At 39.6% G+C, this 17,322-nt stretch overlaps 1 protein-coding gene across 9 annotated transcripts in view; it reads right to left on the bottom strand.

The window, feature by feature from the left end:
- The window catches only part of LOC121290366 (POU domain, class 2, transcription factor 1-like), a 260,691-nt gene that overhangs the window by 113,320 nt on the left and 130,049 nt on the right, over positions 1-17,322 (bottom strand). For all 9 annotated transcript variants that reach the window (XR_005945788.1, XM_041210746.1, XM_041210750.1 and 6 more), the window contains 4 exons: positions 12,913-13,089; positions 10,028-10,166; positions 7,311-7,405; positions 4,817-4,993 (listed from right to left, as the gene is read on the bottom strand). Coding sequence is in view for 8 of the 9 variants with exons in the window: in XM_041210746.1 (XP_041066680.1) it covers positions 4,817-4,993; positions 7,311-7,405; positions 10,028-10,166; positions 12,913-13,089 (588 nt within the window). In the remaining variant the exon portion in view is untranslated. The remainder of the gene's footprint in view (positions 1-4,816; positions 4,994-7,310; positions 7,406-10,027; positions 10,167-12,912; positions 13,090-17,322) is intronic.

Raw genomic sequence — 17,322 nt, 5'->3', positions numbered from 1 at the left:
TGGCAAATAGGCTCTGATTGGAAGAGGCATTGCCATGATGAATGCACCAGTTAACTGATGACTGACAGTTAACTGCCAAGCTTTGCTCAAATTCAAACCAGACAGGTTGACTAATTGGTCAAGGTATTGTCCCAGTGAATGAAGCAGAGAATGGCTGTCACCAATTTTGTTTAGTTGAAACAGGCGTAATGTGCATTCAAGTGCCTTTTGTCAGCAAAGAATGGAGCCCTGTGTATTAATATATGTAACTTCTAGTATGTGTAAGTGCGCTATACTGCAAGCTTGACTGATAATCTTAAATTGGTTGTCAGTATAATTTTTATTAATTCATTCATGGGATGTGGGCATCACTGACTAGGCCAGCATTTATTGCCCATCCCTAACTGCCCTGTTCAGGGGGCATTTTAAGAATCAACGACATTGCTATGGGCCTGGAGTCACACGTAGGCCAGACCAGATAAGGACAGCAGATTTCCTTCCCTAAAGGACATTAGTGAAACAGGTTTTTATGACAATCGGCAATGGTTTCATGGTCATTATCAGACTTATAGTTCCAGACTTTTTTTTATTGAATTAAAATTCCACCATCTACCATTCGAACCCACATCCCCAGGGCATTACCCTGCGTCTCCAGATTATCAGTCCAGTGACAATGCCACAACACCACCACCTTCCCCCCTTAGCATTCAGGATTGTTTAGCAAATGTTGTTCAATCGCAGAACTGCATCTAACACTGGATGCTGTGTTTTGAGTTTTGCAAACGCAGGCTGGTTGAGTACAGTCAGTGCTTTGCCTGTTGCGAACAGCAGAAGGGACATGCTGTTTGATATGATCTGCCAGTCTTTGGGACTTATGGTCTACATAACTAGCATCACACTGGCACTGAAATTCATATAGCACATTACTAATTTGTGCAAAAGGCATAACGTCATTTTGGCTTGGCATCAGCATCCTGTTAGTGGTGAAAACCACTCGTTGCTACTAAGTAAGAGACAGGCGACAACACTGGAGTGAGATGGAGACTGAGTGAGTAGCGAATTAAGTTCACATGGGAATTCAATGTATGGGGGTAAAGAGGTATGGTATACATAGGCATTATTCTAAGCTAATTAAGTGGGTAATTAATTAAGTTAATTAAATAACATAAGTAACAATGGCAGGACAGGTGTTACATTGCAGCACACGTCTGCAGAAACTGTAAGCTGCTAGAGGAATTCCGTATCAGGATTATGATCTGGAAGCTGAACTGCAGACACTGCGCAATATAAGGTAGGGGAAGAAACACCTGGAGACTTTGTTCCAGGAGACAGTCACCTTTCTTAGAATAGGGTCATCTGTTTTGGTCAGCAGTAAGAGACAGGAGGATGTGACAAGTAAGGCAGGTAATGAAACCGAGCAGACAGTGGTGAAGGAGCTTCAGATTTTGCAGGTATTCACAACCTGTGTGAACAAAAGCGAGGTCTGCAAGGTTGATGAACAGGCTGGTCATGGCACCATAGTACAGGAAGCTGTACAAGCAGAGGGAATGAGTAGAAATGTAATGCTAGTAGGGGACAGTATAGTGAGGGGGGGAATTGACACTGTTCTCTGCAGCAAAGAGCGAGAGCCCAGAAGGCTATGTTGCCTGCCCAATGCCAGGGTTCGGAACATCTGCTCAGGGCTGGAGAAGAGCTTATAGTGGAAGGAGGAGGATCCAGTGGTCCATGTAGGTACCAATTACATAGGCAGGATAAGGAAGGAGGTTCTGCATTGTCAGTATGAGAAGCTAGGTACCAAATTAGGAAGCAGAACCTCAAAGGAAACTGGATTATTACCTGAGCCATGTGCAAATTGGCACAGGGCAAATAAGATGGAGGGATAAATGCGTGGCTCAAAGACTGGCATGAGAGAAGTGAGTTCCAGTTCATGGGGCACTCGCACCAGTACTGGGGAAAGTGGGGGCTGTATTGTTGGGACAGTCTACACCTGAACTGTGCGAATCACATAACTAGGGAAGCAGAGAAAGCTTTAAACTAAACAAGGAGAGGGCAGGTGGGGGTGAGGGATCAAGCTTGGGTAGATGTGGCAAATCAAGGGGTAGATTCAAGGTAGGACACCATAACAGTAATAGGGGAAAAGAGGGTCATAGAATAGCAGGAAGGGGCAGAGAGATAAAACCTAAGAATATACCAATAGTCAAGTCTAGATGTTACAAAGATAACAAAGAGACAAAATTAAAGGCTCTGTATCTGAATGCGTATAGCATTCATAAAGTACATGAATTGATAGCACACACTGAAGTAAATAAATGATCTGATAGTCATTACAGAGACATGACTGCAGGAAAGCAAGGATTGGATCCTGAATATTGAGGGGCATATGATATTCAAGAATAGTAAGCTAGGTAAAGGTGGACAGGTAGCATTGTTGGTCAAGAATGACATTGGTACAATACTTAAGAGATGACATTGGTTCAGGAAACCAGGATATAAAACTGCATATAGCTGCACAAAGGTGAGCGGCAGGTCAGATGTATGGTCAGAATATAAAGAACGGTAGAGAACAACTAAAAGGTTAATCAGGTGGTCAGAATATAAAGAATGGCAGAGAACAACTAAAAGGTTAATCAGGAGAGAGAAATTAGAGTATGAAAGGAAGCTAGCTAGAAGTGTAAAAATGGATAGCAAGAGTTTCTACAAGTATCTAAAAAGGAAAAGAGTAAGTAAAGTGAGTGTTGGTCCTCCAGAGAGTCAGAATGGGGAGTTAATAGTAGATAATAAGGAAATGGCGGATGAAATGAACAAATATTTTACTTCTGTCTTCACTATAGAGGATGCAAAAAGCATTCCAGAAATAGCTGTTATTCAGGAGGTGGAAGGGAGAGGGGAACTTGATGAAATTACAATCATTAGGGAAGCAGTACTAAGCAAAATGGTGGAGCTGCAGATAGATCTCATCCTAGCATCTTAAAAGAAGTGGCTAATGAGGTTAATTTTCCAAAATTCGTTAGATTCTGAAAAGGTTCCATCAGACTGGAAAGTGACAAATATAACCCCTCTATTCAAGAAGGGAGGGAGGCAGAAAACAGGAAACCACAGGCCAGTTAGCTTGACGTCTGTCATAGGGAAGGTGTTAGAATCAATCATTAAGGAGGTTATAGCTGGGCACTTAAGAGAAATTCAAGGTATTCAGGAAGAATCAGATGTTTTTGTGAAAGGGAAATCATGTTTCACCAATTTATTGGAGTTCTTTGAAGGAGTAATATGCGCTGTGGATAAAGAGGAGCTGTACCTGGATTTCCAGAAGGTACTTGATAAGGTGCCACATCAAAGGTTACTGCGGAAAATAAAAGCTCATGGCGTAGGCGGTAACATATTAACATGGATTACAGATTAGCTGGCTGGCAGAAAACAGAGTATGCATAAAGGGGTCTTTTTCTGATTGGCAAGATGTGATGAGTGGAGTCCTGCAGGCATCTTTGCTGGGACCTCAACCTTTTACAATTTATATCAATGGCTTGGATGAGGGGAGTGAAGGCATGGTAGCTAAATTTGAAGATGACACAAAGATGGGTAGGAAAGTATGTTGTGAAGAGGACATAAAGAGATTGCAGAAGGATATAGATATAGGTTGAGTGAGTGGGCAAAAATCTGGCAGATGGAGTATAATGTAGGAAAATGTGAAGTTATTCATTTTGGCAGGAAGAATAAAAAAGCAGAGTATTACTTAAATGGAGAAAAGCTGCAAAATTTTGAGGTGCAGAGGGATCTAGGTGTTCTAATACATGAGCCACAAAAAGTCAGTACACAGGTGCAACAAGTAATTAAGGCTAATGGAATGTTGTCCTTTATTACGTGAGGAGCTGAACATAAAAATAAGGACATTATGCTCGAGTTACGCAGGGCAAGGGATGTGAGACCACATCTCGAATATTGTGTTGAGTTGTGGTCTCCTTATTTAAGGAAGAATGTAAATGCTTTGGAGGTGGTTCAAAGGAGGTTTACTAGACTGATACCTGGAATGAGTGGGTTGTCTTATGAGGAAAGGTTAGATAGACTGGGCTTGTTTCCACTGGAGTTTAGAAGAGTGAGGAGTGACTTGATTGAAGTATACAAGATCCTGAACGGCCTTGACAAGATGGACGTGGAAAAGATGTTTCCTCGTGGATGAGCCTAGAACTAGGGGACATGGTTTCAAAATTAGGGGTTGCCCTTTTAGGGCAGAGGTGAGGAGAATTTTTTTTTCTCTTGGAAGGTTGTGCGACTTTGGAACACTCTACCTCCAAAGATGGTGGAGGCAGGGTTATCGAATATTTTTAAGGCAAGTGTAGATAGACTCTTGTTAAGAAAGGGAACCAAAGGTTATCAGAGGTAGATGGGAATGTGGAATTCGAAGCACAAACAGATCAGCCATGATCTTATTGAATGACAGTGCAGGCTCAAGGTGCTGAATGGCCTACTTCTGTTCCTATTTCGTATGTTTATAGCTACTGCACAGTAGCAGCATGAAACAGCTAGCTTCACCTGTTGCTCAAACTTCTGAGATGTCTTACCCTTCCAGGGTAATCTCGAGGTAGACTGGGCACTTATCAGGCCCATTTCAGAGTCCACTTGCCAACCAATCAGCACACTCTTCTCATGAAGTATAAACTGTTGTTCCCTTTACAATTGGTCTGCAAGATGAAAAGCTTGAGCAATACTCAAGTTCTGTACTACCAAACAATTATTTATCAATTTAGTTTATTAATAATATATATTTTAAAATTCAGTCTATCAATCCTTCATTTCGCAAGCCATTAAAATAGTTAACTTATAAAAAATGAATAGGTTTTCCCACCTGAGTAAACCCAAGTTTGATACGTCTCTGTTTAAACGTCTTGGCAAACTGTTCAAGTTCCTCAAGATCACTAGGCTCCTCTATGTTTGGAGTATCTACGCGCTTTGGTGTCGACTGGCTCTGCTGAACCGACTGGATAGGAGTTGTTGCTATCGTTGTGCGTGTCGGTGTTGCTGGCTAAAAGGAATCACATCTTAAACTTTAATAAGTGAGCTTCAAAAAAAATTATGATACATAAGTCAGCCACGGTTATGAAGAGATCTGCAATACAATTCTACCTATGGAGCTCCTACTGCCATAAGCAAGATATTAATCTTAAATAACTATAGATTACATGGATAAGAATCACTACAACTTAAATTTCATTCCTGAATCAGTCATCCACTTCAAATTACTTACAAGGGAAATGGGGTGCAAAATAACACCACCTTTCCCCCATCTATATAGTTGTACGATTTTGGAACAAGGTCGGGTGCGTGCGTGGAAAGAGAAGTCATTTGAAACCAGCATTAATACTTCATGAAAATTATATTGATGAAATGAACTACTCTTCCTGCTGTTGTTAGATATACACACATTTATTTCTTTCCATGTACCCAACAAGGTACTGTACAATCACAAGTTAACTGAAAATGTCTTCACTCCGAGAAAAGGTCTGCCTCACGTACTCTGGCTCTAGCATATCAGCCATTTGTACCAAGAACCTTCCACGCCTGCCTCGAAGAATAATAGCAGCTATAAATCAAGATCACTATTTTGTCTGTACCTTTATGAGCACTTTGACTAAAACCCTAAATGCCCTCGTCCGCATCTTACTACACCATGCTCTTTGCTACTCCCTTGCTGATACTCTTTCCTGCTGCTGCTGCTCCAGGTCAGAATGGACTCAGATAAAAGCAAAATACTGCAGAAGCTGGAAATCTGAAATGAAAACAGAAAATGCTGGTAAAACTCAACAGGTCTGGCAGCATCTGTGCAGAGAAAAACAGAGTTAACGTTTTGAGTCCATATGACTCTTCTTCACAGCTCTGAAGAAGTCAAATGGACTCGAAATGTTAACTCTGTTTCTCTCTCCACAGGTGCTGTCAGACCTGCTGAGTTTTACCAGCATTTTCTGTTTTTATTTCAGAATGGACTCAGTTTGCCAATGCTCTACACTATACATCTTCCTCAGTATAAAAAAAATATAAATCCAAATTGTTATTGTGTTCCTACCCCAGCAGGCTCTCCTGAGGCAACATTAGTAACTTCCTCATTATCCTCTCCCAGTGCAGGTCCCTCTCCTACCGATCTCTTTTCTAGAGATGAACTTCTCCAACCACTTTCCCAGTACCGTTTTCACTCTCGTTCCCTCTTCTGCAGCTCTCATTTCAATTCAGAAAACACCTATTCCCTTGTTAACACATTTCTTCCCATCTATCGCCTCATCCTGGAGTCCATCCAAGATCCTGAGAATGATAGGAGCCTTACTAATAGTAACTCATTCCTTTTCACCAAAGCTGCCCCAACGGTCATTACATTCCCAATCTGAACTACCATGGGTGGAGTGTGGCTATCAACTTCATCGCAGTCCTTTCACCTAATCATCCACAACCTTTCCCATCTATTCTTCCATGTCCTCATTTGCCTGTTTCAAGTCCCTGAGTCACCTTGTTTCAAGTCCCTGAGTCACCTCAGCCTCAAAATCTCTTCATACATCCTTTGCAGCAAGTGAACTTTCATCCCTACATCTAAAGTTCAACTTACATCTAAATCCCCTTTGCCCCCTCTTGACAGGTTTTGCTGTCCTACAGCTCTAATAAAACACAACAAATCTGTTCCCTCACAACCATCCACTCTCATTATAAGGGCCCATTAAATCCAAGAACTCAAAATACCCTTAAAGCCATCTACAATAACTTTTTTTTAAAACAAGATTATACAAAATCAATGACAGAGACCAAAAAATCCACACCAAGACCAATTCATCTTAACGAAGATGGATAAACTGTAGCTGAAGATTCCTCAACAGTTAAACTTAAATGGGATTCTCATTCCCAACCTTGTCCAATGCTAGTTCTCCTGTTTCAGCTTTACTAAATGTGATTTTCACTCTCTTGCAACTACAACTAGCCTTTCAGTGGAGGAAAAAACATTAGGTATAAATTTAAAAATGCAAGTTTTAGAAACAAAGATGAAATTGTAATGTGCTTCTGCAATGTCATCCAACAATTGCTTTGTTTGAGATTCCGGATGATTTAAAATGTATGTAAATGCTGCATTACAGAAAGGATCTTAATATAATTATCTAGCAGTTTTGAGCATTACAAAATTGCTGCACTTTCAAGTATTACACTAACTCTAGCAAAGTAGAAGACAATTGGGGATGGGCAATAAATGCTGGCCTAACCAGTGACGCCCACATCCCATGAATGAATTAAAAAAAGGAAAGTTTTTTGATGCTGAAATACATTAGAAAATCTGAGTGCTTAGTTTTCTTCCCACTTAAGCTGACCTGCGTGCTGAAGGTGATGTTTGGCTGAGACTGCAGGAGGTTGGCTTGGCTTTGCTGAGGTAGTTGTTGTAGAAGGTTCTGGGCTTGTACGAGACCTATCATGGTAAATACAAAATATATATTAATTAAAAAGGCTCCTACTTCAACGAGTTTTTAAAAAATTTACTAAGTCTTCAATCAAAACCAACATTTTGAGAGAATAAGATTCCCTAAGAACAAATGGTTATCTCGCATCACATGTAAGAGGAGTAAAAACATGAATACAGAAAATCTAATAAAATAGCAAATGCTGGAAACTCACAGCAGGTTGGTGGACATCTGAAGGAAAGAGATAAGTTAATGTTTAGGATATAGCTCTACATTATGTCACTTATTAAACTTTATATATTTGACTTTTTACTTTCTGTCCATTCTTAATGCTTGCAATATATATTTCTATTTTTGCCTCTTTGTCATGAATTCCAATATTAGGTTTAGTCAACTAGAATCAATTAAGTTATACTTTCTCTTCTTCAATTATAGATCGACACCGTTCATGGCACCATTGCATCTATAATGGCCTTGACGAGCAAGAATGCCAATTTAACACCAATTTGTCTGAAAATCCACTGGTTGGACTAACCAAACTCTTCCACACAGGGTTCTTATGGAATGAAAATATCCTTTGCCAACCATCCATCTGACCTTAACTTAAAGCTAGATCGTGGATAATGAGTGGATAGTTTTTTTAACCGATTGCAGCACCAGTGTCATCAAAAGCCAAATACTTCAACATTAAATTTTTGAAGACACTTCTGCAAAACCAAGACTGCAGTGGTGCCAATGTCAGTGAAATTGAAACAAAAATAAGGCTATATGACAACTCAACAAAAACATTAGTTGTGAACTTGCCAAGAACTGACCATTTCAATATGATATTTGAGTTCAGCTTAGGAATTGACCAAGAAGCTTGATTTAAGAACAGCTAATCTGCATCGCTAGCTTGTGGTTAAAGTAACCTTAACAGGAATGATTGACAGAGGGTCTACTATGGATACTTTATTGGATTCAAGGCATTAGTTACTTCAGTAAGACGGTCAGACAACTTGCATTGATTGTAGTTGACTTACTCTGCCCTACATCTACTGGTGCAATAGAATAACTGAGATGTCAACTCGTCTTATGATGTTTTTCCTTTATTCTTTCATTGTATGTGGACGTTGCTGACAAGACCAGCATTTGATGCCCATCTCTAACTGCCCTTGAATTGAGTGGCTTGCATGGCCATTTCAGAGGGTAGTTAAGAGTCAACCACATTACTGTGGATCTGGAGCTATATGTAGGCCAGACTGGGTAATGATGGGTTCCTTCTCTAAAGGAAGAAACTTGCTGCCCTAAAGAACATTAGTGAACCAGATGGGTTTTTACAACAATTGTTGATAGTTTCAGGGTCCCCATCACTGAGGCTGGCTTTATAATTCCAGGTTTATTAATTGAGCTTAAACTCCACCAGCTGCCATGATGGGATTCAAACTCATGTTCCCAGAGCATTAGCCTGGACTTCTGCATTACTAATCCAAAGACATTATCACTATGCCACCATCTCCTCCAAGATAAATAGATTCTCCTGTCATTCCTATGTGCTCTCAGTATCTCTCAAACTTTTCCATGAGAGAGACCTGGCAAGCAACTGGCAAGGCAAGGCATGATACAAACAACAAACTGGATTACTTTAAAGTAAGCTGAACATATAGAGCAGCAGTTATGATTAAACTCCCCTAATTCAATCAGTACAACTTATCTTTGCATAATAATAGAAAACAAAGAACATGTCACATGCCTATACATCAGCGGGTTGTTTACATGATTTAAGCAACTGCTGCCTGAGCTCTAGAATGTTTAACCTCCAATAGTCTTGGCTAGAGCTTTCCTACTAAAACCTGACCAACAGGCCTGTCTGTGTTTATCTCCCCTTGTTCATTGCCAACAGGGGTTCATAGGCTTTCCAACAAAATGGACAGGAGGGGTTTTAATTGCTAACAAGCGATTAAATTGCTTGTTATTTACAACCTGTGGGAAAACATTAAAGCTAACAAACTGGTATCTGAACTACCTATGATCTTTCTTGCCCCATTTTATGCAAATACATTTTTCTTTTAAAAAACATTTAAAGACAACACTTAATTTTTGCCAAAATCTTTCCATGGAGAAGTGATCAAAAAGATCTCAAAATGTGAAAGACTCATTTGGAAAACCATTTTATTTCAGTTGTTCAATCTTCTGAATAATTTCATCAGATATTTTGTTGCATTTACCACAATTAGTCTGAACATAGAATATTCATAATAGGTTATGTCATAAGTACCCTGGTGGACAAGGGAACACTAAAGGTTGCCAGCCTTCATCAACATCAAGATACATTAAATTTGAAATCATCTGTGTTGCAAAGGTGGGAGGAGTAAACCTAAAAATGATTGACTTCAAGAATGAATTTTTGCTTGTGATGATATTTTACATTTTCATGTAAAGAATTAACTGAACAAGGGTGCTAGCTAAAAAATTAAATTGCATTTTCTAGCTAATTCCATATGTTCTAAGATTTGCCCATGGGATTCCTCTCTCTCTCTTCCAAGAGCTGCAGCTCTCCTCACATATTGTGTTCCATTCCTACTAGAGTCAATATTCAAAACAGTGCTGTCGCACAAGATTATTGTTTCAAGTCCAGGTTAAAAACAGACCTTGTTGCCCCTGTGGCGTTTGTGAGATGATGAACTGCGTCGGCTGCAGGTTGGTGGTGATTGGGTGACCGGGCTGCACCAGAACAAACTGCTGCAGATTCAAGTTCTGTTGCTGCAACTGTTGTAACTGTTGCAGATCCTGCCAAATGATAGGATAATCAGTACAATGCATGCAGAAACTTAGCACATTAAATAGTTTAAAAAGTTAATTATCTAGCTAAATAACTTGCAGAATCTTGAAAAATAAATTGTTCACGGTATTTGAGTTATACTCGCAAGGTCAGCATTAATTGCCCATCCTTAACTGGCCTTGAGAAGATGGTGACAAGCTGCTTTTCTGAATTGCTGTAACCCATATGGCATAGGTACTCCTACTGTGCTGCTAGGAAGGGAATTCCAGGATTTTGACCTAGCGACAATAAGGAAACAGTGACATATTTCCAAGTCAGGATGTTGTGGGATGTGAAGGTAAATCTGTCGTCCCATTTGCCTGCTAGCCTTGTCCTTCTAGGCAGTAGAATTATGGGTTTGGGAGTGCTGTTAAAACAGCCTTGGTGCATTGCAGCAGTGCATTTTGTAGATGGTCCACAGTATGCCGGTGATGGAGGAAGTGACTGCTTTAAGGAGGTGAATGGCTTCCCAATCAAGCAAGCTGCTTTTTCGTTGATAATGTTGGGCGCCTTGAGTGTTGTTGGAGCAGCTCTCAGCCAGGCATTACATTACATTCCTGATTTGTGCCTTGTAGATGGTTGAAAGGCTATAGGTGAGTCACTCGCTACAGAAAACCCTACCTCTTATCCACTCTTGCAGCCACAATATTTGTGTGGTTGATCCAGTTAAATTTCTGGTCAATGGTTAGACTCAGTCATTTTGAGATGGTCACTACCTACCACTTTTGTGGCATAAAATTTATTGCCACTTATAGCACACCCTGGATGTTGTCCAGATCCTGCTGCATGAAGGCACTGACTGCTTTATTGTCTGGAACTGAACGCTGCAAACATCCCTACTTCTGACTTTATAATGGAGGGAAGTTAATTGATGAAGGACCTGAAGATGGTTGGGCCTGCAGCGATGTCCTAAAGCTGAGAGGATTGGCCATCAACAGCCACAGCCATCTTCCTTTGTGCTAGGCATGACTTCAGCCAGTGGAAAGGTTTCCCTCTGATTTCCATTTATTTCAATTTTTCTCTGGCTCCTTGATGTTAAGAGCATTAAATTAACTAAAACAGGTTCTTCAAAAAAAGAAAGAAATTTTTTTGATTTATGATTACAAAACAAGAAATATTGTTCTGTACAGTCAACATGGACAAAGGGACCAAATAAGTATCTCCAGATTACAGAATGTTAATTTTTTTTTACATTCCAGTATCTGTTTAGTTTTCTAAAATCATGACTTGTAGCCCTGGACTGAGAGCAGGCTGCTTCTGAAACAAGACATCTACATTCTAGCCAGAAAGTACAGCAATTCTAAATCCTTGCCAAAATACCAAGTCATGACCCTGGCAATATACAAGTTGCTAATCCTCATTCTTGGAAACTGCTTAGATAGATGACATCCAATTTGATTCACCTCACATTTATCGCAAGGTTTTTTTTTAGTGGGACATCTTTAATTAATTCTAAACAATAGCCATGTGCCTTTGAAGTAGGCAACATGCCACTATCTTCTCACAGGTCATTAGGGATGGGCAATAAATGCTGGCCTAGCCAGCGACATCCACATCCCATGAACGAATATAAAAAATTATAATCCATGGTAACAAAAGTTGTTTTAGACCCCTTCTCACCGTGCTATAGGGAGGTTAAAAAAATACAGAAGTTTCATGTTAAACTTAAAACCCAATTATGGACACTTGGTCTAAACGTAAAGTAGTATTACAGGGAATTATTTTAGTTTGGGATATTTATTGTTTTGAGTCATGGTATTTCACTTAATTTAGCATCTGTCAATCAGCCAATCTGTTCTGTTTCCTTTTTTCTTATGTCCATTATTCTGAATAAACGTCAATCGTCAATCATAAATTTTAGTCTGAGATTTCTGGCCCAGAGTGCTCTTTAAACACCATGTAAAGAGATCAGCAATATATGGTGGTTCATCATACTGTCTGCGTGACAACAACATACAGGTATGTTCTTTACTGTCCTGCCCTCTTGTAGCTATTCCTACCAGGAAACCTGCTGTCCTGGAATGTCACACTCAGCTGTTTTGTGCCATCCTCATCCATTGTAGTTCATCTGCAACGGCTCTGTGACATCCGTCATTGAACTACACCTAGGTCTACCCCTCTTTCTGTTGCTCCCCACTTTGCCTTTTCGGAGCGATCTGTCCTAGATTTTTACTAAACCTATAAAATGAAAGGGGTTTGATAGGGTAGATACACAACAAAATGTACAATTATATTAAGAGAAAGGTGGCGGTTTGGGGCAATGTGGACCCCCTGAAAATTGATAATGATGAAAATAAGAACATGCTGAATAATTACGTTGTGTCAGTATTTACAGTAGAGGAAGAGAGGTCAGTGCACCAGACATTCCAAAGAAATGTTGAATCAGGAACAGAAACTCATCTAACGTATGCAAAATAACAGTTGAAGAAAATAATGGCACTAAAGAGTGCCAAATCCCCAGATGATTTCCACCCAGAGTTTTGAAGGAGGCAGGTGAGAACACTGAAGGTGCCCTAGCTATAATTTTCCAAAGTTCTTTCAATTTGGAAACTGTTCCTTCATATTGGAAATTGCTCACATCCTGCCCAATTGGACTACTTGAATTTAAAAATGGCATTGCAAGAGCAATGTGCTGGGTCGGGACCCAGAATTCATCCAGGTGTTGGGTTCCCGGCCCTACTTTAAAGATCAGGCCTCAAGCATATCCATGCTTACTTGTATTTGGATTGGTTGTGTGATGGGTATTTGTGCCATAGGCGTTGCTGCTGTGGCAGAGATGGTAGTTCCTGTGGTATTGTGCTGCTGATTTGCTGAGTGTTGAACTGCAGCAGCCAGCAGCTGGGCCTGTGCTTGCTGGAGTAACAACTGTTGTTGCGCTGTTGTCAACGTGAGCTGCAGAAACAAGAGCAAAACAGATAACATTCACAATTTAAGTCAGTTAAAGGTAGTGTATTTTTTCCTAGTTGTTATTTTCTTATTCTTCATTTAATTCATAGAAGTGTAACACAAATCCTCTGATTACTGTTTAACATGTTTTACTGCGCAATATTGTAGAAATTTTGACTGCAATGGTTATAAAATAAAAGGACTAAGTGCCATTTTCCTATTCACCCATGAAACGTAAAACAATGACCCGGATTTCCTTGAGGGGATTTGACAGCAAACTCTCAGTGTTAGCCATCATTACCTTTCTGAAACTGACCAGAGCATCGGGATTTAGCACATGCGCAGATTAGTCCTGAAGTTGCAATCGGTCACTCACTGCTTCGCAATACGATGCGGTTTGGATACCCCACTAGAGCCAGCAATGTTATATCGGTTGATGTGGCAAAATTTCTCGTTTTCTCACGTCACTGTTAGAAACCTCATAAACAAACAGTTGTACCTTGTTCTATCAGGTGTGACTGGGTTTTTAAAATGGGTGATCTGAGGGATAATGACTGCAGAACAACAGATTTGCCTCCGAAAAAAAAAATACTTCGAGTGGTGTTAAATGTCTCATTATGATTGAGAATTTTTAAAAAATATGTATTTTAAAAAGTTTAATTTCATTATGTCATAATATTCTACTTCTACATTCATCCCATGTGCATATCCTGACCCTTATTTTGGTCTAGGTAAATTGTTTAAAAAAATTAATTTGATTTTAGTGCTTCTCATTTCCTGGTTGGTGGGCAGTGAGAATTCTTTAATGTAACTGGTTGCCTAGACAGCTTGGTGACATTGCGCTGAGGAACCCCATTAAACTTGCTACAGTCAATTGCACATCAAGAGAGTTAAAGTTCTCATCCCAGAGATCATTAGATTGCTCAGCAAGGCTTTCTTAGAGGTCAGCAGCAAACACCGTTGCTTCATCCCTGACTGAAAAATACAAGCCTATTTCTTATTTTTGATAACAAATCCGAAATTATACAGATTTTCTTCAAAAACAAGCATTAACATTTCAAAAAAAAGAAAAACTGCTGATACTGAATAGCAACAAGTCAAAAATATTATTCAGGCTAAAACAACTTCTGTTCAGTTTGACAATTCAGCTTTATGGAAGAATTCTAACACTATCCTTTAAGTCGATATCTTTTCAATTACATTGGTAACATTTGTTAATGTCAATTACATTGTTACGGTTAAGAGAAACACTTGATGGGTATTAATTGCCTTTGAACACATAAATAGGGGATAGCTGAGGTGTGTGGGAGGACAGCCGTGAGACTGAATAAATCAATAAACTCTTTCATAAGAGAAAAGCTCTGTATCTTGGTTTTGGCTTCACAAACTGACTTGAATCCTGTTAACACTACACAATACAACAGGACATAGGTAGGCTGGTGGAATAGGCAGATACATGGCAGATGAAATTTCATACAGAGAAGTATGAAGTGATACATTTAGGTAGGAAGAACAAGGACAAAGCAACATAAAATAAAGGGCATATTTCTAAGGAGGATGCAGGAACTGAGAGACCTGGAGACTATTTGCACTAATTGTTGAAGGTGGCAGGCAGGTTGAGAAACTGGTTAAAGAGGCATATGGGATCAGAAGATAAGGAGCAGGAGTAGACCATATGGCCCATTGAGCTGCTCTACCCATTCAATGTCCACTTTCCCATTGCTCCCCATATCCCTTGATTCACTGAGAGATGAAAAGCTCCTGAGCCTTTCTAATTGATTGCTGTACTTGCAATGCTAACTTTGAGTTCCTTGTACAAGTACACCTAAGTCCCTCTGAACATCAACATTTACAAGTTTCACACCTTTAAAGATATTCTGCTTTTCTATTATGACCAAAATGAATAACCTCACATTTCCCCACATTATACTCCACCTGCTTCCTTGTTGGCTACTCACCTAACCTGTCTTTGCAGGATCTTTGTGTCCTCCTCACAGCTTACAAAACCAGATGGGAATGTATCAGCAGCAAATTTGGGTGCATTACTCTTGATCTTCTCAGAAGTCAATAATACAGCATAAATAGCTGAGATCTCAGCAGCAATCCTGCAGCACTCTGCTAGTTACAGCCTATCAACTTGAAAATGTCTAGTTTATCATGACTCTCTGCTTCCTGCCCATTAACCAATCCTCCATCCATGCTAATATATTACCCCCAACTTCACATGCCCTTATCTTTTGTATTAACCTTTGTTGTGGCACCTATCAATGTGTTTTGAAAATCTAAGTAAACTCAGTATCTATTGGCTCCTCTTTACCTACCTCACTAGTAACATCCTCAAAAACGCTCATAAATTTGTCACAGTTTTTCCCTTCCTTCAAAACATGTCAACTCTGTTTATGATTTTCCAATGAACTGTTAAGACTTCCTTAATTATAGTTTCCAGCATTTCTGACAATAGATGTCAGGCTAACCGGCCTATAGTCCAATGTCTTAGTATAGGACCAACCTCTCATCACAGTAATCAATCTAGCTAGCCTCCACTGCACTCTCTCTAAAGCAAGTTTATTCTTCCTTAGGTATGGAAAGCAAAACTGCACATAGTACTCTAGGTGCGGTCTCAACAAAGCTATGTAAAATTGTAGCAAGACACCCTTACTTCTATACACAAAGTTCCTTGCAAAAATGGCCAACAAACCGCTTCCTGCTTGCTGTACTTGCTTAACATTTTCTATTTCTTGTATGAGGACACCAAATCCCTCTGAGCATCAACACTGAATAGCTTTTCACCATTTAAAAAAATATTCTGTTTATCGATTCCTCCTGCCAAAGTGAATAGCCTTGCATTTCCCATATTATATTCTATTGGCACCTTCATTCTTGAGTATTGCTGAAAAAACAGACACGTGTTGAAGCTTTTTGTCTTGCGCTCATCAAGCTATTCACAAGAATACCAAATGTAAAGGGAACAACAATTTATAATTCATGAGAAGGGTGCTGATTGGCAAGTGGACTCCGATTGGTAGAGGCATTGCCATGGAGAATGCACCAGTCTATATTCCTATATATATATTCCTTTGCAGACTGCTTACTTTTTCCACATAGTTTTGTAGTGTCAGGAAACGGGTACATTATACTGAGTCCGTTCATCCAGGTCATTAAAATAGATTGTAACTAGCTAAGGCCCCAGCACTGGTCCTTGTGGAACCCCACAAGTACCAGACGGCAACTGAAAAAGAGATGTTTATTCCTACTCTGTTTCCGTCCTTTAAGCAGTAAGCACGTTAATATATTACCCCAACCCATGAACCCTTATCTTGTACAACAACCTTCCATGTGGCACCTTATCAAATGTCTTTTGAAAATCTAAATATACCACATCCACTGCTTCCCTTTCATCTATCTACCCTGCTAGTTCCATCTTCAAAAAGTGCGTATCGATTTGCCAAATACGATTTCCATTTCATCAAACCATATTGACTCCGCCTAATCATATTATGATTTACTAAGTGTCCTGTTACCATTTGAGCAATAATTGATTCCTGTATTTTCCCAATGACTGATATCAGGCTAACTGGCCTATGGTTCCCAGTTTTGTTTCTCTCCCCTTTCTTGAATAGTAGAATTACATTTACTGCCTTCCAACCTGCTGGGACTGCTCTAGAAGGTAATTTTAGAAGATCACAACCACCGCACCCATTATCTCTGCACCCACCTCTTTAAAATCCTCGGAAGTAAGTCGTCAGGTCCAGGGGGTTTGTTGGCTTTCAGTCTCATCACTTTCACCATTATTTTGTATTAATATTAATTACTTTAAGTTCCTCATTCTCATCAGATCTTGGTTTCCCACTATTCTGGTATGTTTTTTGTATTTTCCACTGTGAAGACAGACACAAAATATTTGTGTACCATCTCTGCCATTTCCTTATTTCCCTTATAATTTGGCCTGTCTCTGCCTCTAAGGGACCCAAGTTACTCTTTCATTTTATATACTTGTAGAAGCTCTTACAATATACTTTCGTATTTCTGACTAGTTTATTCTCATTGTTTTCTCCCTCTTCATCAACTTTTTAATCATCATGTGCAGATATCTAAAACACTCAAACCTCAAGTTTTGTACTTTTGTTAGCAACATTATAAGTTTCTTCTTTAATCTAATACAACCCTTAATCTCCTTTGCTAGCCAGGGATGGATCTCTTTCCTTGTGGAGTTTATATTTTTCAACATAAAGCAGATTT

This window comes from Carcharodon carcharias, chromosome 18 (assembly GCF_017639515.1).
Source record: "Carcharodon carcharias isolate sCarCar2 chromosome 18, sCarCar2.pri, whole genome shotgun sequence".
Taxonomy (NCBI): Eukaryota; Metazoa; Chordata; class Chondrichthyes; order Lamniformes; family Lamnidae; genus Carcharodon; species Carcharodon carcharias.
Note: the sequence above shows the minus strand (reverse complement) of the source record. Positions and strands in the feature narration are given on the sequence as shown.